The sequence below is a fragment of the Saccopteryx bilineata genome, chromosome 8, assembly GCF_036850765.1.
Source record: "Saccopteryx bilineata isolate mSacBil1 chromosome 8, mSacBil1_pri_phased_curated, whole genome shotgun sequence".
Taxonomy (NCBI): Eukaryota; Metazoa; Chordata; class Mammalia; order Chiroptera; family Emballonuridae; genus Saccopteryx; species Saccopteryx bilineata.
The window spans coordinates 84,575,240-84,598,310 of record NC_089497.1 but is presented as its reverse complement, the minus strand read 5'-3'; the positions used below and the strand labels follow the sequence as shown (position 1 = coordinate 84,598,310).

At 38.7% G+C, this 23,071-nt stretch overlaps 1 protein-coding gene across 1 annotated transcript in view; it reads left to right on the top strand.

The window, feature by feature from the left end:
• The window catches only part of TMEM212 (transmembrane protein 212), a 31,640-nt gene extending 9,159 nt beyond the window's left edge, over positions 1-22,481 (top strand). The window contains 2 exon segments of the mRNA XM_066241844.1: positions 20,385-20,444; positions 22,086-22,481. Of these exon segments, the coding sequence (XP_066097941.1) occupies positions 20,385-20,444; positions 22,086-22,481 (456 nt within the window).
• Positions 22,482-23,071: the final 590 nt, after the last annotated feature.

Genomic DNA, 23,071 nt, shown 5'->3' with positions numbered 1-23,071 from the left:
TGCCTCTGATTTCTGAGTATTGGTTTTATATCCTACCACTTTGCTGAATTCATTTATCAGGTCTTGTAGTTTTTTGACTGAGACTTTAGGGTTTTCTATATACAATATCATATCATCTGCAAATAATGGTAGTTTTACTTCTCTTTTTCCACCTTGAATGCCTTTAATTTATTCTTCTTGTCTAATTGCTGTGGCTAGGACTTCCAGGACTATGTTAAATAAGAGTGGTGAAAGGGGACACCCCTGCCTTGTTCCTGATCTTAAGGGGATTGCTTTTAATTTTTGCCCTTTGAGTATGATGTTGGCTGTGGGTTTCTCATAGATGGCTTTTATCATGTTGAGGTATGTTCCCTGTATTCCCACTTTGCTGAGAGTTTTGATCATGAATGGGTGCTGGATTTTATCAAATGCTTTTTCTGCATCTATTGAAATTATCATATGGTTTTTCTCCTTCTTTTTGTTTATGTGATGAATCACATTGATTGATTTACGAATATTGTACCAGCCTTGCCTCCCCAGAATAAATCCCATTTGATCATGGTGTATGACTTTTTCCATATATTGTTGGATCCGGTTTGCTAATATTTTGTTGAGGATTTTAGCATCTATATTCATCAGAGATATTGGCCTATAATTTTCTTTCTTTGTGTTGTCTTTGCCTGGTTTTGGAATCAGAATTATGCTCGCCTCATAAAAGGAGCTTGGAAGTCTTCCTTCCTCTTGAATTTTTTGAAATAGTTTGAGAAGGATAGGAGTTAGTTCTTTGAACATTTGGTAGAATTCAGGTGTGAAGCCATCGGGCCCCAGACTTGTCTTTGTTGGAAGTTTTTTGATAACTGTTTCGATCTCAATTGGCGTAATCGGTGTGGTTAGGTTTTCTGATTCTTCCAGATTGATTTTTGGAAGATTGTATGTTTGAAGGAATTTGTCCATTTCATCTAGGTTGTCTAGTTTTTTGGCATACAGTTCTTCATAGTATTTTCTTACAATATTTTGTATTTCTGTTGTGTCAGTTGTAATTTCTCCTCTCTCATTTCTAATATTATTTATTTGAGTTCTCCCTCTTTTTCTTGGTGAGTCTAGTTAAAGGTTCATCGAGCTTGTTTACCTTTTCAAAGAACCAGCTCCTACTTTCATTGATCCTCTGTATTGTTTCTTTAGCCTCTCTATCATTTATTTCTGCTCTGATCTTTATTATTTCCTTCCTTCTACTACATTTGGGCTTTACTTGATGTTCTTTTTCTAGTTCTTTTAGATGCAGGGTTAAGTTGTTTATTTGAACTTTACCTACATTCTTAAAGTGTGCCTGTAGTGCTATGAACTTCCCTCTCAGTACTGCTTTTGCTGTGTCCCATAAATTTTGAGTTGTTGGATGTTCATTGTCATTCGTTTCTAGGAATTTTTTTACTTTTTCTTTGATCTCATTCTTAATCCATTCATTATTTAGTTTCCATGTGTTTGAGAATTTTTGAGCTTTTCTTTTGTGGTTCATTTCTACTTTTATGACCTTGTGATCAGAGAAAGTGCTTGATATGATTTCAATCTTCTTATATTTGTTGAGACCACTTTTGTGCCTAATATGTGGGCCATCCTAGAGAATGTACCATGAGCACTTGAAAAGAATGTATATTCTGCTGCTTTAGGGTGAAAGGTTCTGAAGATATCTATTAAATCGAGTTGATCTAGTGTATCCAATAAGTCTGCTGTTTCTTTGTTAATTTTCTTTCTTGAGGATCTATCTAGTGATGTTAGTGAGGTATTAAAATCCCCTACTATTATAGTATTGCTGTTGATCTCGCCCTTTAAATCCATCAAAGTCTGTTTTATATATTTGGGTGCACCTATATTAGGTGCATAGATATTTATAATAGTTATATCTTCCTGTTGGATTACTCCCTTTATCATTATGTAGTGGCCTTCTTTATCTCTTACTATATCCTTTGTTTTAAAGTCCAATTTGTCTGATATAAGTATTGCTACCCCAGCTTTTTTTTCATTTCCGTTTGCATGAAACATTTTTTTCCATCCTTTTACCTTCAATCTGTGTGTGTCTTTTGTTCTAAGGTGTGTTTCTTGTAGACAACATATGTATGGGTTCTGTTTTCTTATCCACGCAGCTACCCTATGTCTTTTGATTGGATCATTTAATCCATTTACATTTAAGGTTATTATTGATATGTAGTTGTTTATTGCCATTTAATTCTTTAAAGGTGTATTCCTTTTTTTTTTTTCTGTATTCTTTTCCCACCAGGCCCCTTAATATTTCCTGCAGCATTGGTTTGGTTGTAATGAATTCCTTGAGTTGTTTTTTGTCTGGGAAGCTTTTTATTTCTCCTTCAATTTTAAAAGATAGCCTTGCTGGATAAAGTAGTCTTGGTTGTAGATTCTTGTTCTGCATTCCTTTGAATATTTCTTGCCATTCCTTTCTGGCCTCAAGTGTTTCTGTTGAGAGGTCGGATGTCATCCTTATAGGGGCTCCTTTGTAGGTGATAGCTTTTTTTTCTCTTGCAGCTTTTAATATTTTCTCTTTATCGCTTAGCTTTGGTATTTTAATTATGATGTGTCTTGGTGTAGGTTTCTCTGGGTTTCTCCTTAATGGAGTCCTCTGTGCTTCTTGAACTTGTGAGGGTTTTTCCTACATTAATAGGGAAGTTTTCAGCTATGATATGATTGAACAACATCTCTATCCCTTGTTCTTTTTCTTCTTCTTCAGGAACCCCTATGATGCGCATGTTATTTCTCTTTATGTTGTCACAGAGCTCTCTAAGGGTTTCCTCTGACTTTTTTGAGTCTCTTTTCTCTTTTCTTCTCTGCTTTCATGCCTGCATTCCAGTTGTCCTCTAATTCGCTGATTTGATCCTCAGCTCTATCTATCTTGTTTTTAATTCCTTCCATTGTGGTCTTTATTTTTGATATTGTATTTGCCATCTCCGACTGATTCTTTTTTTTTTATAAATAAATTTTTATTTTAATGGGGTGACATCAATAAATCAGGGTACATATATTCAAACAAAACATTTCCAGGTTATCTTGTCATTTAGTTCTGTTGCATACTCCTCCCCCAAAGAGAGATCATCCTCTGTCACCCTATATCCAGTTTTCTTTGTACCCCTCCCCCTCCCCTTCCTCCTCTCCCTCCTTCCCTCCCCCTACCCCCCGTAACCACCACACTCCTGTCCATGTCTCTTAGTCTAGCTTTTATGTCTCACCAATGTATGGAATCCTGCAGTTCTTGTTTTTTTCTGATTCTCTGATTCGCTTATTTCACTCCGCATAATGTTATCAAGATTCCACCATTCTGATGTAAGTGACCTGATGTCATCATTTTTTCTAGCTGAATAGTATACCATGGTGTATATGTGCCCCATCTTCTTTATCCAGTCTTCTATTTTTTTTACAGTGATTTAAAGCATTTAAGCAAACTTTTGGCCAATACAGCAAGAATCCATAAAAGAGTAGTGTCCTTAACATGTTCACCAAGTCCAAGTTGGCCCCATCACCATGCCAAATCCCTGAAAAATGCAACCCAACCACAGTTCAGTCTGTTAGGAGCTGTCACAGGGAGCAGGAGTCCAGAAAAGTCCACATCCAGGAAAAGTCCTCATGGCACTGGAATTGTTGTCACCATTCTATACTTTGCAGCTCATGTCCAAGTCCCAATGACCGCTGCTTCTAGCTGGTAATGATTCAGGTAGACTGGAAAAGCCATTTGCAGCATGCGTGGATATGGAGCTTCTGTTCTCCTCTGCCTGCAGAGTTGAGACCAGGTTGCTTTTCCCTGGAGCTCTGCGACTGTGACATGGTAAAGAGAACCTTGGGATACACTAAGCTGGGTGGCAAAGGTAAATTCATAATACAAAGTGGCAAAAGGGGGAAAGAGAGCTCTAAATTAGGATTAGGTCCCAGCCTGAAATCTGAGTGGGACATTGAGGTAGGAGGGATAAAGGAAACACTATATTTTAAGCAAAGCAGAAGAAAATAGGACTATCAACACCCACAACAGAGATCTTTGAGGGAATAATAAAAAATCTGACTATTCAGGCAAAACATGGTTAAGTGGCCCTTGTGCAAATGAGAACAGTTTACCTGCTTCTTGGAAGAAATACCCTAGGCTCGTCCATAGTGTCATAGATGCGGCCGATGGCCCTGGGCACCTTCAGCCTCCAGTGGCAAACCCCAGTACTCTGGGCATGGTTAGGTCATAGGTGGCTGGAGCAGGGCTGGAAGAGACTGAACCCTCCCTTAGAGGAGCGAGGGTGAAGCCTACCTTCCAGTGTCCCTGTTTCCTAACAGCAGAGGCATGTAAGCCTGGCAGGCTTTATTTAACTCAATGACCTTCCTTTCCACTATTGAAGCAGGACCCAGATGGCATCCTATGAGACCCCTTTGGGGCATTGGAGCCTTTAAGGAGTTTTTAAGGGTGTATCCTAAAAGCTGGTAGTTCCCCTGATCTCTGTTGGGCTTTTTCTGCCTCTAGGTATCTTAAAACCCATGCTCAGAAGATCTCGTTGAGGGGTTTGAGGATCCCCATCCGTCTATATAAATCTTTTCCATATATCTGGAGCTATTTGGAAAAAGACAAAACAGTGTTATTAGCTGGATCTAATAAAGAAGGTAGCAGTTTGCAGGCGAAAAAGATTTGGTGTCTCCTGTTCATCAGCCTTCAAAAGAAATGTAATTTTTTTTTTTAAGTAAAAAGCATGATATGGTAGACCCGTAGAAGTCATTGGCCTGGTGTGCAGGATTTCCAGGTTCGATTCCTGGCCAGAGCACACAGGAGAAGCGCCCATCTACCTCTCCACCCCTCCCCCTCTCCCTCCTCTCGGCCTCTCACATCCCCTCCCTCATCCAAGGCTCCACCGGAGGAAAGTCACCCCGGACACTAAGGATGGCCTCATGGCCACCGCCCCAGTCACCAGAATGGCTCTGGTTGTAACAGAGCAACATCCCAGATGGGCAGAGCATTCCCCCCTGGTAGGCATGCCAGATGGATCCCGGTCAGGCGCATGCGGGAGTCTGTCTGACTGCCACCCCATTTCCATCTTCAGAAAAATACAAAAAATAAATAAATAAAAGAAAACATACTACAACAAAAAAAAAGAAAGAAAAAGAAAAGATGAAAGAAAAAAAAAGGGCATTCCCTTGTGTTATACCTCCAGGGAGCATGGAGTGAGCTTCAGTATGTCCTATGAAACATGGAGCTCTATGTTGACATATAAGTTTTTGAAGAAGGGGGAACTGCTGAAATAGTTCATCAGCATTTGTCCCTAAGACAGCAGTCTTTATAGTGGAAAAACCATAAGTAAATATTTGCTGTCTGTCTATAGATTAAAGAAGAAATATGGCAAATGCTGAAAAGCCATGCTCTTTGTGCCCTCCCCTCCCCCTCCCCCCTCCCTCTCTTCCCCCCACCCTGTACCCCCAACACTGTTGTCCATGTCTCTGAGTCTCATCTTTATGCCCCACTTATGTATGGAATCATATAGTTCTTAGTTTTTTCTGATTTACTTCTTTCACTCAGTATAATGTTATCAAGGCCCATCCATGTTGTTGTAAAAGATCCTATGTCATCATTTCTTATGGCTGAGTAGTATTCCATAGTATATATATACCAAAGCTTTTTAATCCACTCGTCCTCTGATGGACACTTGAGCTGTTTCCAGATCTTTGCTATTGTGAACAATGCTGCCATAAACATGGGGGTGCATTTCGTCCTTTCAAACGGTGCTGAGGTGTTCTTGGGGTATATTCCTAACAGTGGTATAGCATGGTCAAAAGGCAGTTCGATTTTTACTTTCTTGAGCAATCTCCATACTGTTTTCCATAGTGGCTGCACCAGTCTGCATTCCCACCAGCAGTGCAGGAGGGTTCCCTTTTCTCTACATCCTCGCCAGCACTTATTCTGTGTTGTTTAATTGATGAGTGCCATTCTGACAGGTGTGAGGTGATACCTCATTGTAGTTTTAATTTGCATTTCTCTACTCATTAGTGACGTTGAACATTTTTTCATATGCCTATTGGCCATTTGTGTGTCCTCTCTGGAGAAGTATCTATTCATTTCTTTTGCCCATTTTTGGATTGGATTGTCTTTCTGGTATTAAGTCTTACAAGTTCTTTATAAATTTTGGTTATTAACCCCTTATCAGACGCAATGTCAAATATATTCTGCCATTGTGTAGTTTGTCTTTTTATTCTGTTCTTATTGTTTTTAGCTGTGCAGAAGCTTTTTAGTTTGATAAAGTCCCATTTGTTTATCCTGTCTTTTATTTCACTTGCATGTGGAGACAATTCAGCAAATATATTGCTGCAACAGATGTCAGAGAGCTTACTGCCTATGTTTTCTTCTAAGATGCTTATGGTTTCACGGCTTACATTCAAGTCTTTTATCCATTTTGAGTTTATTTTTGTGAGTGGTGTAAATTGGTGGCCTAGTTTCTTTTTTTGCAGGTAGCTGTCCAATTTTCCCAACACCATTTGTTGAAGAGGCTGTCTTACTCCATTGTATTTCCTTACCTCCTTTGTCAAATATCAGTTGTCCATAGAGCTGTGGGTTTATTTCTGAGTTCTCTGTTCTGTTCCATTGATCTATGTGCCTGTTCTTATGCCAGTACCATGCTGTTTTGAGTACAATGGCCTTATAATATAACTTGATATCCTGAAGTGTGATACCTCCCGCTTTATTCTTCCTTTTCAAGATTGCTGAGGCTATTAATGTTCTCTTTGGTTCCATATAAATTTTTCAAATATGTGTTCTATACCTTTGAAGTAAGTCATCGGTATTGCATTGAATTTATAAATTGCTTTGGGTAATATAGACATTTTGATGATGTTTATTCTTCCTAACCATGAGCACGGTATATGCCTCTACTTATTCATATCTTCCCTGATTTCTTTTATCAATGTTTTATAATTTTCTGAGTACAAGTCTTTAATCTCCTTGGTTAGATTTATTCCTAGGTACTTCATTTTTTTGGTTGCAATGGTAAAGGGGATTGATTCCTTGATTTCTCTTTCTGACAGTTCATTATTAGCGTATAAAAATGCCTCTGATTTCTGAGAATTGATTTTATGTCCTGCCACCTTGCTGAATTCATTTATCAGGTCTAGTAGTTTTTTGACTGAGACTTTAGGGTTTTCTATATACAATCTCATATCATCTGCAAATAATGATAGTTTTACTTCTTCTTTTCCAATTCGGATGCCTTTTATTTCTTTTTCTTGTCTGATTGCTGTGGCTAGGACTTCCAGAACTATGTTGAATAAGAGTGGTGAAAGGGGGCACCCCTGCCTTGTTCCTGATCTTAAGGGGATTGCTTTTAATTTTTGCCCATTAAGTATAATGTTGGCTGTGGGTTTGTCATAGATGGCCTTTATCATGTTGAGGTATGTTCCTTGTATTCCCACTTTGCTGAGAGTTTTGATCATGAATGGGTGCTGGACTTTATCAAATGTTTTTTCTGCATCTATTGAAATTATCATGTGGTTTTTCTCCTTTCTTTTGTTTATGTGATGAATCACATTGATTGATTTGCGAATATTGTACCAGCCTTGCCTCCCAAGAATAAATCCCACTTGATCATGGTGTATGACTTTTTCCCATATATTGCGGGATCCAGTTTGCTAATATTTTGTTGAAGATTTTTGCATCTAAGATCATCAGGGATATTGGCCTATAATTTTCTTTTTTTGTATTGACTTTGCTTGGTTTTAAAATCAGAATTATGCTCACCTCATTAAAGGAGTATGGAAGTCTTCCTTCCTCTTGAATTTTTTGAAATAGCTTGAGAAAGATAGGAGTTAATTCTTCTTTGAATATTTCGTAGAATTCACTTGTGAAGCCATCAGGCCGAAGACTTTTCTTTTTTGGGAGTTTTTTGATAGCTGTTTCATTCTCATTTGTAGTAATTGGTCTGTTTAGGTTTTCTGATTCTTCCAGATTGATATTTGGAAGATTATATGATTCAAGGAATTTGTCCATTTCATCTAGATTGTCTAGTTTTTTGGCGTACAGTTCTTCATAGTATTTTCTTACAATATTTTGTATTTCTGTTGTGTCAGTTGTTATTTCTCCTCTCTCGTTTCTAATTTTATTTATTTGAGTCCTCTCTCTTTTTTTCTTGGTGAGTCTCGTTAAAGGTTCATCGATCTTGTTTACCTTTTCAAAGAATCAGCTCCTGGGTTCATTGATCCTCTGTATTGTTTCTTTAGCCTCTGTGTCATTTATTTCTGCTCTGATCTTTATTATTTCCTTCCTTTTCCTAGCTCTGGGCTTTACTTGCTATTGTTTTTCTAATTCCTTTAGATGCAGGGTAAAGTTGTTTATTTGAGCTTTTTCTAGCTTCTTGAGGTATGGCTGTAATGCTATAAACTTCCCTCTCAGGACTCCTTTTGCTGTGTCTCATAAATTTTGAAGTTGATGTATGCTCATTATCATTTGTATCTAGGAATTTTTAAATTTCTTCTTTGATCTCAAAGTTAACCCATTTGATATTTAATAACGTGCTATTTAGTTTCCAGGTGTTTGAATGTTTTTCAATTTTTCTATTGTGGTTGATTTCTAGTTTAATGCCATTGTGATCAGAGAAAGTGCTTGATATGATTTCAGTCTTCTTAAATGTGTTGAGACCGCTTTTGTGCCCTAATTGTGGTCTATTCTAGAGAATGTACCATTCTTGAAAAGAATGTATATTCTGCTGTTTTAGGGTGAAAGGTTCTGAAGGTATCTATTAAATCGAGTTGATCTAATATTTCCTTTAAGTCTGCTGTTTCTTTGTTGATTTTCTTTCTGGAGGATCTATCTAATGATGTTAATGGGGTATTGAAATCCCCTACTATTATAGTATTGCTGTGGATCTCGCCCTTTAAGTCCATCAAAGTCTGCTTTATATATTTAGGTGCTCCTATATTAGGTGCGTAGATATTTATAATGGTTATATTTCCTTTATCATTATGTAGTGACCTTCTTTATCTCTAACTATGATCTTGGTTTTAAAGTCCATTTTGTCTGATATAATTATTGCTACCCCAGCTTTTTTTTCATTTCCATTTGCGTGAAATATTTTTTTCCATCCTTTTATCTTCAGTCTGTGTGCCTCTTTTGATTTAAGGTGTGTCTCTTGTAGACAGCATATGTATGGGTCCTGTTTTCTTATCCATGCAGCTACCCTATGTCTCTTGATCAGATCATTTAATCCATTAACATTTAAGGTTATTACTGATATGTAATTGTTTATTGCCATTTTTTTTCTTTGAACTGTATTTCTCTTTTGCTATATAATTTTTTTTTATCTGTTTACAACAGGTCCCTTATCATTTCTTGAAGCCTTGGTTTGGTTGCAGTGAATTCCTTGAGGTTTTTTTTTTGTCTGTAAAGCTTTTTATTTCTCCTTCAATTTTAAATGATAGCCTTGCTGGATAAAGTAGTCTTGGTTGTAGGTTCTTGTTCTGCATTACTTTAAATATTTCTTGCCATTCCCTTCTGGCCTCAAGTGTTTCTGTTGAGAAGTCAGGGTGTTCGTAATGACCATCCATTGTTGTTCTAAGATCCTTAAGCATCCTTACAATCATTATTTTGAACTCCACATCTGGAAGTTTGATTATTTCCATATCACTCAGCTCATCTGAAGGTTACTCTTGTTCTATTTGGATTGTACTTTTTTGTCTTCTCATTGTCTGTGTTTGGGTGTTTTGTTTGTAGAGTTGGTTGAGTCTAGGCTTGGTGTTGTCTGCCTCCAGTTTTCAGTTGTGTTATTTCTAGGTCTTCTTGGCTTGGTATCAGCTATTATTTGTAATCCACTTTCGGATGTGGGCAGCTTTGAAGTCTTGATTTGTTTGTTTTCTTAACAGGTTTTAGTCTTGTTTACTGATCTCAGCAGGGGGCTTCCTTGAAACTGTATCCAGGAATGCAATGGGTGTAACCTGAGACTCTGAAGGACTCTTCCACCAACTAATCTCTCTGGGGGCAGGGTGTTTTCTCAGCTTCAGTAGGGGGAGGTGTATCTCAAATCTCCATGGAGACCTGAGTTACTGCCCCTTCTCCCCACTTCTTGTTTTCAGCTGTGTCTTGTTGTGCTGATTGGAGCTGGAGAGATGTCTGGAGATCTTTGATCTGGAAGCAATTTAGTACTGTTTTGTGGAAGAATCAGTCCCTCCCCCAGCTATAGCCACATCCAGCACAAATGAGTCAGCTTTTTTAGGTTGTCTCCTGCATTCCTTAGCCCCTCAAGTCTGTTTCTCTCTCTCTCCTTTACATTTGGGAGATAAGCTGGTCTTTTCAACACACCTCGCTCCCTGGTCACCAGGCAAGTGGCTGTGAGCAGTATTTTCTGCTCTTTTCCCTGAAGTGAGATACCCTCTGGGCTCTCAGCCTCACCACCCCCCTTCCATTCCTGTAAGCAGGGGAGATTCAGGCACTCTCTACCAAGTTTGTTGTGGCTTCTTCTTTGATCCTTGGTTTTTCAGATCCTTGGTTGTTCTTGTAGTCCAGAGTTGGTTTTTCATGCTGATTTTTCCTAAATTGATTTGTATTCGTTTGGTGGTGAGAATTGGGCATCTGTGCGTCCGCCTACTCCACTGCCATCTTCAGGTCTCTCGAGTCTTGTATTTCTTAACAGCCCCTTAAAATCAGTAATCCAAAGGGCAGCGTCAGGGTGTGAACTCTGGTCCCTGTCCAAGTCTTGCTTCCTCCACGGTGCCTTCCCCCATGATCGTGCCTCTGCAAGTGGCATCTTGTCCTTGAGCTCTTCTCACATCGAAAGCACCCATTCTTGCCTACTTTGTGGACAATCGTATATATGCACTATTTTCCCATCTGGACTGTAAATTCCATTGAGAGTCGAAATCATTATTTATAAAACTATTACTTAGTGAGCTTGTTCACCTTATTTAGCTTCTCTGTGCTTCACTTTAAAAGTGCAGCAATTCCTGACCAGTGGTGGCACAGTGGATAGAGTTTTGACCTGGAACCCTGACGACCCAGATTTGAAATCCCAAGGTTGCCAGATTGAGTGTGAGGTCACTGGCTTGACCACAGGATCATTGACATGATCGCAAAGTTGCTGGCTTGAGCACAAAGGTCACTGTCTTATAGCCCAAAGTTGCTGGCTTGGCCTGAACCCCCAGTCAAGGCATGTAGGAGAAGCAATCAATGAACAATTAAAGTGAAGCAAGTATGAGTTGATGCTTCTCACTCTTTCTCCCCTCTCTCCCTCTCTCAAAATCAGTGAATTTAAAAAATAAATCATAAATTATTTTTGCATTTAAATTGGTCATCTGGACAGCTATGATTGACTGTGGTCAGGGTGAAAAGAAAGAAAAAGAAAGTTTAATAATATAAAATTGAATAAAATTATGATTATTTCAAGTTATAGTTATAGAAACATTATAGTAATTATTATAGTACAATAAATGTCATGGATTTTGTCAAAAAATATATATATAAAGTAGACGATCTATATCACAGAGTCATAAAATGAACACATGTAAAGTATTTAGAATAGTGCTCAATAAATGTTCACTGTTGTCATTATTCCTTGTTCTGGTATCCCTTGTTTTGGTATCCTATATTAAAATGATTCTTCTAACAGTTTCTGTTCCTGTTGTGACTGCTGCCTGCTACCTTCAATGCATCTGATTCTAGGAACTGCACCCTTTGTTGCACAATTTAAAGATTTAGTGGGAGGGCTTACAATTACAGTACAATCAGAATATTAGCAGCAACTGTTGCAAAACTCAAGTACTGTCCCTAGAACTGCCCATCTAGTTCTTCTATCAAGAAGAGCTGAGGGAGGAGAGTGCACCCTCCCCAGCACACCTCCCTCTCAGTCCTTCCTCACTACCTGACTACCCTGTTCTGCCCAACTGCTCAGAAACGCCCTTCCTCCCTTTCCTTTCCCACGTGACCTCTTCCATAACTCAAATCTCTTCCTTTTTTATTCTTTTCCTATCCCTATATAAAAACAAAAAAAAATTTTAAGAAATAAAAGGGGAGGGCTTTGAGTCCTGGGGAACACCCCCACTCCATTTCCCATGCACAGTTGAGGGCACCAGTAAAGACAGATGTGCAGGCTCAGTGTGCATGTGTGCTGCTCCAGCCCCAGCCACGTCTGCAGAGTGGATTTAACAAGTTACTGCTATTCACACACCAGCCTACTCCATGAAAGGTCTTTTTCAAAGTTTTGTGTAAACAAAGCAAAATTCAAGCTGGCAGCTACAACAGCATTTTTCAACTTTTGAAAGGAAAGAAACCATTCAAAGTAGTTAAGGCAACTTGGAATCAAGCATCTGATAACGTGGGCTGTCTTCTCTGAGTTAAACCAGGAGGGGGGTGTCTCCTTGGCTTTCATCTCCTTGGCTTCAGTGTTTCTCACAGAGGAGTGATGTGTCATTTGAGCACCTTGCCACCGAAAGCATAGATTAGCCCGGGACTTAGCCGGCAGTGCTACAGTTACTCTTAATAATTCTCCTGTTTGGTTGTACTATTTATGCTGCCCTAACCTCCCTAAGATCCCCTGGAAACTTTCCTCTTGCAGAATCAAGCCAAGCTCTTTTGACTACAGATGGTTTCGTTTTAATCTATGGGAGTTTCATGGTATGGCGATGCCAAGTCTGGAATTTCAGGCTTATCTACACAGAAGTTTTGTGTGAGTGTGTGTATGTGCGTGAAGCCCCTCCACTCAAATTCTCTAAATCCAACATTCAAAGTAAAATATGCCAGGAAAGGACTAAGGAAGATGGCAGAAGAGTAGGCGGATGCACAGACACCCAGCTTTCACCACCAAACTGGAATACAAATCAATTTAGGAAAAATCAGCATGAAAAACCAACTCTGAACTGCAAGAACAGCTGTCAAAAACCAAGAAGCAAAGAAGAAGCCACAATTCTCGTAGGGAGCGCCTGAATCTCCTCTGCTTACAGGAACGGAGGGGCGGGGGGGGGTGAGGCTGAGAGCCCAGAGAGGATCTCACATAGGGAAAAGAGCAGAAACTACTGCTCACAGCCACTTACCTGGTGACCAGGGAGTGAGGTGTGTTGAAAAGACCAGCTTATCTCCCAAATGAAAAGGACAGGGAGAGGGACAGACTGTGAGGGGCTAAAGAATGCAGGAAACAAACAAAAAAGCTGGCTCATCCATGCTGGAGGCAGCCATAGCTGGGGCAGGGACTGAACCTTTCATAAAACAGAGCTGAAGTGCTTCCAGGTCAGAGATCTCCAGACATCTATCCAGCTACAATCAGAACAACAAGACACAGCTGAAAACAAGAAGTGGGGAGGAGGGGCAGTAACTCAGGTCTCCATGGAGATCTGAGATACACCTCCCCCTACTGAAGCTGAGAAAACACCCTGCCCCCAGAGAGATTAGTTGGTGGAAGAGGCCTTCAGAGTCTCAGGTTACACCCATCACATTCCTGGATACAGTTTCAAGGAAGACCCCTGCTGAGATCAGTAAACAAGACTAAAACCTGTTAAGAAAACAAACAAATCAAGACTTCAAAGCTGCCCAAATTCGAAAGTGGATTACAGATAACAGCTGATACCAACCCAAGAAGACCTAGAAATAACACAACTGAAAACTGGAGGCAGACAACACCAAGCCTAGACTCAACCAACTCTACAAATAAAACACCATGAGAAGACAAAAAAGTGCAATCCAAATGAAACCACAAGTGACACCTTCAGGATAATCAAACTTCCAGATGCGGAGTTCAAAATAATCACTGTAAGGATGCTTAGGGATCTTAGAACAACAATGGATGGTCATTATGAAAACCTAAATAAAGAAATAGCAAGTATAAAAAAGAATCAGTCAGAGATGGCAAATACAATATCAAAAAAATAAAGACCACAATGGAAGGAATTAAAAACAAGATAGATAGAGCAGAGGATCAAATCAGTGAATTAGAGGACAACTGGAATGAAGGCATGAAAGCAGAGAAGAAAAGAGAAAAGAGACTCAAAAAGTCAGAGGAAACCCTTAGAGAGCTCTGTGACAACATGAAGAGAAATAACATCCGCATCATAGGGGTTCCTGAAGAAGAAGAAAAAGAACAAGGAATAGAGATGTTGTTCAATCATATCATAGCTGAAAACTTCCCTAAATTAATGCAAGAGAAACTCTCACAAGTCCAAGAAGCACAGAGGACTCCATTAAAGAGAAACCCAAAGAAACCTACACCAAGACATATCATAATTAAAATACCAAAGCTAAGCGATAAAGAGAAAATATTAAAAGCTGCAAGAGATAAAAAAGTTATCACCTACAAAGGAGCCCCCATAAGGATGACATCCGACTTCTTAACAGAAACACTTGAGGCCAGAAAGGAATGGCAAGAAATATTCAAAGGAATGCAGAACAAGAACCTACTACCAAGACTACTTTATCCAGCAAGGCTATTGTTTAAAATCGAAGGAGAAATAAAAAGCTTCCCAGACAAAAAAACAACTCAAGGAATTCATTACAACCAAACCAATGCTGCAGGAAATGTTAAGGGGCCTGTTGTAAATAGATCAAAGTAGGAAAAGAATATAGCAAAAAAGGAATACACATTTAAAGAAGAAAATGGCAATAAACAACTACATATCAATAATAACCTTAAATGTAAATGGATTAAATGATCCAATCAAAAGACATAGGGTAGCTGCGTGGATAAGAAAACAGGACCCATACATTCGTTGTCTACAAGAGACACACCTTAGAATAAAAGACACACATAGATTGAAGGTAAAAGGATGGAAAAAAAACATTCCATGCAAACGGAAATGAAAAAAAAAGCTGGGGTAGAATACTTATATCAGACAAATTGGACTTTAAAACAAAGGATATGGTAAGAGATAAAGAAGGCCACTGCATAATGATAAAGGGAGTAATCCAACAGGAAGATATAACTATTATAAATATCTATGCACCTAATATAGGAGCACCCAAATATATAAAGCAAACTTTGATGGATTTAAAGGTGAGATCAACAGCAAAACTATAATAGTAGGGGATTTCAATACCCCACTAACATCACTAGATAGATCCTCAAGAAAGAAAATTAACAAAGAAACAGCAGACTTATTGGAAACACTAGATCAACTCGATTTAATAAATATCTTCAGAACCTTTCACCCTAAAGCAGCAGAATATACATTCTTTTCAAGTGCTCATGGTACATTCTCTAGGATAGACCACATGTTAGGGCACAAAAGTGCTCTTAACAAATTTAAGAAGACTGAAATCATATGAAGCACTTTCTCTGATCACAACGGCATGAAACTAGAAATGAATCATAACAGAAAAGCTCAAAAATTCTCAAACACATGGAAACTAAATAGCAGGGTGTTAAATAATAAATGGATTAAGAATGAGATCAAAGAAGAAACAAAATTCCTAGAAACGAATGACAATGAGCATACAACAACTCAAAATTTATGGGACACAGCGAAAGCAGTGCTGAGAGGGAAGTTCATAGCACTACAGGCACACTTTCCGACGCTAGAAAAAGCTCAAATAAACAACATAACCCTGCATCTTAGAAAACGAACAGCAACTAAAGCCCAAATGTAGTAGAAGGAAGGAAATAATAAAGATCAGAGCAGAAATAAATGACACAGAGGCTAAAGAAACAATACAGAGGATCAATGAAACTAGGAGCTGGTTCTTTGAAAAGGTAAACAAGATTGATGAACCTTTAACGAGACTCACCAAAAAAAGAGAGAGAGGACTCAAATAAATAAAATTAGAAATGAGAGAGGAGAAATAACAACTGACACAACAGAAATACAAAATATTGTAAGAAAATACTATGAAGAACTCTATGCCAAAAAACTAGACAACCTAGATGATATGGACAAATTCCTTGAAACATACAATCTTCCAAAAATCAATCTGGAAGAATCAGAAAACCTAAACAGACCAATTACAACAAATGAGATCGAAATAGTTATCAAAAAACTCCCAACAAAAAAAAGTCCAGGGCCCGATGGCTTCACAACGGAATTCTACTAAATATTCAAGGAAGAACTAACTCCTATCCTTCTCAAACTATTTCAAAAAATTCAAGAGGAAGGAAGACTTCCAAGCTCCTTTTATGAGGCGAGCATAATTCTCATTCCAAAACCAGGCAAAGACAACACAAAGAAAGAAAATTATAGGCCAATATCTCTGATGAATATAGATGCTAAAATCCTCAACAAAATATTAGCAAACCGGATCCAACAATATATGGAAAAAATCATACACCATGATCAAGTGGGATTTATTCTGGGGAGGCAAGGCTGGTACAATATTCGTAAATCAATCAATGTGATTCATCACATAAACAAAAAGAAGGAGAAAAACCATATGATAATTTCAATAGATGCAGAAAAAGCATTTGATAAAATCCAGCACCCATTCATGATCAAAACTCTCAGCAAAGTGGGAATACAGGGAACATACCTCAACATAATAAAAGCCATCTATGAGAAACCCACAGCCAACATCATACTCAAAGGGCAAAAATTAAAAGCAATCCCCTTAAGATCAGGAACAAGGCAGGGGTGCCCCTTTCACCACTCTTATTTAACGTGGTCCTGGAAGTCCTAGCCACAGTAATCAGACAACAAGAAGAAATAAAAGGCATTCAAGTTGGAAAAGAAGAAGTAAAACTATCATTATTTGCAGATGATATGATATTGTATATAGAAAACCCTAAAGTCTCAGTCAAAAAGCTACTGGACCTGATAAATGAATTCAGCAAAGTGGTAGGATATAAAATCAATACTCAGAAATCAGAGGCATTTTTATACACCAACAATGAAAAGTCAGAAAGAGAAATTAAGGAAACAATCCCCTTCACTATTACAACCAAAAAAATAAAATACCTAGGAATAAACTTAACCAAGGAGACTAAAGACTTGTACTCAGAAAATTACAAAGCATTGATAAAAGAAATCAAGGAAGATACAAACAAGTGGAAGCATATACCGTGCTCATGGTTAAGAAGAATAAACATCATTAAAATGTCTATATTACCCAAAGCAATCTATAAATTCAATGCAATACCAATTAAAATACCAATGACACACTTCAAAGATACAGACCACAATATATTCCAAAAATTTATATGGAACCAAAAAGAACACGAATAGCCTCAGCAATCTTAAAAAAGAAGAATAAAGTGGGAGGTATCACACTTCCTGATATCAAGTTATACTACAAGGCCGTTGTACTCAAAACAGCCTGGTACTGGCATAAGAACAGGCATATAGATCAATGGAACAGAACAGAGAACCCAGAAATAAACCCACAGTTCTATGAACAACTGATATTTGACAAAGGAGGTAAGGAAATACAATGGAGTAAAGACAGCCTCTTTAACAAATGGTGTTGGGAAAATTGGACAGCTACCTGCAAAAAAAATGAAACTAGATCACCAGCTTACACCACTCACAAAAATAAACTCAAAATGGATAAAAGACTTAAATGTAGTCCGTGAAACCATAAGCATCTTAGAAGAAAACATAGGCAGTAAGCTCTCAGACATCTCTCGGAGCAATATATTTGCTGATATATCTCCACGGCCAAGTGAAATAAAAGACAGGATAAACAAATGGGACTATATCAAACTAAAAAGATTTTGCACATCTAAATACAACAAGAACAGAATAAAAAGACAAACTACACAATGGGAGAACATATTTGACAATACGTCTGATAAGGGGTTAATAACCAAAATTTATAAAGAACTTGTAGAACTCAACACCAGGAAGACAAACAACCCAATCCAAAAATGGGCAAAAGAGATGAATAGACACTTCTCCAAAGAGGACATACAGATGGCCAATAGTCATATGAAAAAATGCTCAACATCACTAATTATTAGAGAAATGCAAATTAAAACCACAATGAGATATCACCTCACACCCGTCAGAATGGCACTCATCAACAAAACAACACAGAATAAGTGCTGGCAAGGATGTGGAGAAAAGGGAACCCTCCTGCACTGATGGTGGCAATGCAGACTGGTGCAGCCACTGTGGAAAACAGTATGGAGATTCCTCAAAAAACTGAAAATCGAACTGCCTTTTGACCCAGCTATCCCACTTTTAGGAATATATCCCAAGGACACCATAGAACGGCTCCAAAAGGAGAAATGCACCTGCATGTTTGTGGCAGCATTGTTCACAATAGCGAAGATCTGGAAACAGCCCAAGTGTCCGTCAGAGGACGAGTGGATTAAAAAGCTTTGGTACATATATACTATGGAATACTACTCAGCCATAAGAAATGATGACATCGGATCATTTACAATAACATGGATTGACCTTGATAACATTTTTCAGAGTGAAATAAGTAAATCAGAAAAAAAACTAAGAACTATATGAATCCATACATAGAAGGGACATAAAAATGAGACTCAGAGACATGAACAAGAATGTGATAGCAACAGGGGTGGGGGGTGGAGGGTGGGGGGAGGGGATGAAGAAGGAGACAGGGGTTGGGGGAGGGAAGGGGCACAAAGAAAACCAGATAGAAGGTGACAGAAGACAATTTAACTTTGGGGGAGAGGTATACAGCACAATCAAATGTCAAAATAATCTAGAGATGTTTTCTCTCAACATATGTACCCTGATTTATCAATGTCACTGCATTAAATTTAATAAATAAATTTAAAAAAATATGACAGGAAAATGAAAAGCTAGGTCTCAAAATAATAAATATATCAAATCTGGAGCTACAAAAGCGGCATACCACAAAACTACATTGGTACAGGCTCTGATTTTTTGCCTTTAAATTTGTTGATACTATATATCCATTCATGTTTATTTCTCTGTCAAAAGCCTAAATGATACTATTTTTAGTCCTGTCTTCATTCTGTATCTTATAACAAGCACATCTCTTCCTGTTTTTTTTCTCTCAATCTCAAAACATGTCTTGACTAGGAACAAATGATGTATGGGTTAGGAATAAGTGATTTCCAGGCTGTAAAGCCAGTAGCTACGGCCACCATCACAGCCGCCTGGCCCATGCAGGTTCAGGTTTGATTTGGACAGACGGTAATGAAACAATGGAGCCAAGAACTGGTGGGCCTTTACCTTTAATCTAGCTTGCACCCAGCGGGCAAGAAATACACATAGTGGGAAAACACTTCCCTTTCCATTCAGGGCTCCCAAAGCCACTGACTTACCTGAGTTTCCTAGAATCAAAGGATCCTAGCTCACCAGCCTTATTCACCTCTGTTCCCCATCGCCTTCTCTCTGCACACACTGGCTTCTCCTTCAGCACTCTGCCATCTTGGCTGCTTTCACCTCTCCTCCACGTGGCCTTTCTCTGCTCTCCTCACTAATGTTAATTTCAGGAACCAAAGAGAGCCAGCCCCTAGTCTGCCCCCACTTTATAGTGTAGAAATCAACACCTTTAATCCAATATACAAATAAGGAAGTCTCTGATACAAAGTCACTTATCTGAGGCATAATGGGATTCCTCATGAGAGTGCACCACCCCCTATTATGCAACAGTAAAGGGTGTGAGGAAAAGCTTAGTTTTAAAACTAAGCCTTAGGCTATAATGACTTTGCTGGTTTACAGCCTGTCTCCCACACCCAAAGCAAGCAAACATATATGTTATATTTAAAAACTTATTTGACCAGCACAGGCTCTATGACCACAAAGGTCTCCTTTATAAGACCTAATGCTGGATCAAGGATGAGCCCAGAATTTTTTTTCTTTCTTTCATTACCTATTGCATAATTCTAGTGACACCATTCCCTTCTTTGTTTAATTATTTTTATTCTGCCCTTTGTGCCTTTTTACTTCAATGGAGACTATAAAGAACTCTCTTTTGAAAAGCTTGACACCACTGCACCCAGAACAATAAATGCCCCATCATGCATTCATTCTAATGATAATCTTTGTTACTTGAGAAACAAGGATCATGTATTTGTATCCCACCAGCAGGCTTTTTTAAGAGAAAACAAATAGTAAAAGATAGTGCTGCTGCTGAGAGGGTTTGCAGGGATTTGTGACACATTTCATTCCTGTTCTTCCCATGTACAGTTTCAGCAATTAGTACGAAGGATGAACAATAGACAGACAATTAATCAAAAGAGAGTATACGGCAAGGGTTATAAAGCCAAGCTTCTATCACCATGACACCTTACTGTAGCAAAGGTTATATAACTGTGATGGCCGAGGCAACTCAGAAAAAAAGTTTTTTTAAGTGAGCTTTCATGTCTTTATGACACTGATGGCTTCTTTCCCTCATTGTCATAACAGATGAAGAGGAGATTGGAGCCATAAATCCATTTAGCCATTTGCTGTTCCTTCTAGTTCAAGATAAAGTTATCAGATTGGGAGACAGATGGAGCTCTTTGCAGAGGTACATACTCGCATGGATGTTATTGTCCCGTCTTCTTTCACAGGCCTTCACAGCTGGCATACTCCTCCTGCTGGCTCACAAAGAGTGGACCTGGAGATACTTGGTACACACGTAGACATGGTTGACATGAGACACATCCAAACTTGTAACGAATTTTTTAAAGATTTTATTTGAGCCAAAATGGATGACAGTTGCCAAGAAGCAAGATCTAAACTTCTTCAGAGAGTGACAGTTTTGCAGTTTCTTTTAAGCCTTTGATATTAAGGAGGGAACGTAGGAAGATGACATGGAGAGGGGGAAGCCGGGTGGGGATTGGACTACAGGACAGCGCACAGGACTCCGTACTCTCTTGAAGATGGCTATGTCTTAAAAGGAGGGGTCTGAGAAGAGTCATTTCAAAAGTGTGTTAACCCAGATACATAAGAATGATGGACAAGATTTGCTTAAGACAAAGATAAACCTTTTACTAAAGAAGTTATGTGACTGGGATGTGACTACCTACCACATCTGCCCAGTTAGTTATTTATTATCAGATCACCCTGTGAGGTTACTTCCCAGCACTGGACTTGTCAGTTTTATTACAGAATCCCTTTTACAGCATCAAGGAGAATGGTGGTGTGGGTTTAAAGATCAAATCTCTACTAGTTCAGCGTGGAACATAAAAAATGTGGTTTTCAATTATAATTGAATTCTTTCTGATTGATGCCTTATTATGATGAATTTTAGTAATAAACTATGTTCTCAATTAAAATTTTTAAACCTGATTCCTGCTTCAAACCTCTTCTACAAGTTTCCCTGGTTATTGTATGTGTTGTCCTTGGGGGAGGACAGCCAGTGTTAAGGCTCCTGGATCTCATCTAGAAGAAACAGATCTTTAGGTTTCTCTGCTTTCAGTATATATTTTCAAGTCTTAACTCCTCATTTTGAAATCTCTTTCCAACTGCCTGTATTCTTTCTCTTTAAAAAAGAATGAAAAGTCTTAAGATCTTGAATTTTAGTAGTATATAACCAAGTTATCCCACAATATAGAAAAACTACCTTGGCCTGACCAGGTGGTGGTGCAGCGGATAGAGCATTGATCTGAGACAGTGAGGACCCAGGTTTGAAACCCCAAGGTCACCAGCTTGAGTGCGGGCTCATCTGGCTTGAGCACGGGATCACCAGCTTGAGCATGGGGTCACTGGCTTGAGCGTGGGATCAGAGACATGATGCTATGATCACTAGCTTGAGCCCAAAGGTCACTTGACTTATAGTCCAAGATCACTGGCTTAAGCAAGGGATCACTGGCTCAACTGGAGCCTCCTAGTCAAAGCAAATATGAGAAAGCAATCAATGAACAACTAAGGTACTGCAATTATGAGTTGATGTGTCTCATCTCTCTCCCTTTCTGTCTATCTAAGATCTGAAGTTCTATGTTTCTAACAATTTCTTAAGGGATGTCAGTGGCAAGATCCTCGGATAAGGCAAGGATTCTATTTACTCATCTGTTTTTACCACCCCAGACTGGTTTTCAACACATGACAGGAGATAAATGAATATTTGTTAAGTGGTTTTATTCTTTGCCCCAGTTGGCTGATGGTATTCTTCTGTAATGTAGATTGGAGAGAATACAAGATTGAGACCCATTTGTTCTTCATTTCCCAGTAAGAGTGATTAAGACCTGGCTTCTTTCTCTTCACATTGCTAAGAAGCTTTGGAAAAATCTAATTCCCAAAGTAACAATTTGTTTCTGCTTTATTTGCAGTAGGAAGCTAGTTTCACTTTTGTGATTCTGAACCATATGGGATGTCCACTTTATTTTGCAGTAGCCTTGGAATCGGCTCTCCTTGGCTTGTATTGCTTCTACTCATTTTCAGGGGTTGCAGGGACCAATTATCTTGGATATGCAGTTGCCTTTCCTTTTCCATATGCAAAATTCCAATCAGTTTGTGTGGACCCACCACACTATGAGGAATTCCACCTGACGCTTCAGACCTTTAACTTGTGCCTGAGCTTGGCCCTGCTCTGTGCGTTCCTGACGGTGTTCCTCCAGCTCTCTGCAAGACTCACCTGGAATGGACACATAAATGTAAGTTTCAAGAAAGGGGGAGCTGGTTCTCATTCCATCCTGAATGCCACAGTGGAAAGTTTGGTATATTAATATTTAATCTGTCTCTCTTATTCACCACTGTATCCTGTATCACTAAACCAGTCAGTGTGTAGCACATAATAGATGCTTAATAATTGTTTTTGTAGAAATAACTGGAAATATGCTGAGGTGATATGGCTATAGGTAGCACCAACTAACTTTTATCTCAACTGGCTTTATGATTCAAGTCAGTATTATATTCAAATTAGGTGAATTTACATGATGTTAACCACTTTCCCCCCCAATTTCATCCTATCAACACTAATCATCGAAGCTGAAAGACAAGATTGATGCTCTCAATGCCGTTTGTGGTCAATCTTGTCCTTGTAAACTTCTACATAAATCTGCAAAGGAAATTCTGTACATTCTTCTGAACGGAGTTGATTTTACCAGAAGCTCGCCAAGAATTGAGATGAACAGACCAAAATTTCCACTCCTATTGTATTGCCAAGGCATCTAGAAGATTTGTATTTGAGATTTCTCTCTTGTAGTGAACACCTCTAATTTCTAGAGCTCTTTGTTAAAAGGATCATATATCTAAGAAAAACACAAATTAAAGTGTTGGCAACCATAACCCCTCAGCTTGGATGGGTAATCAGACA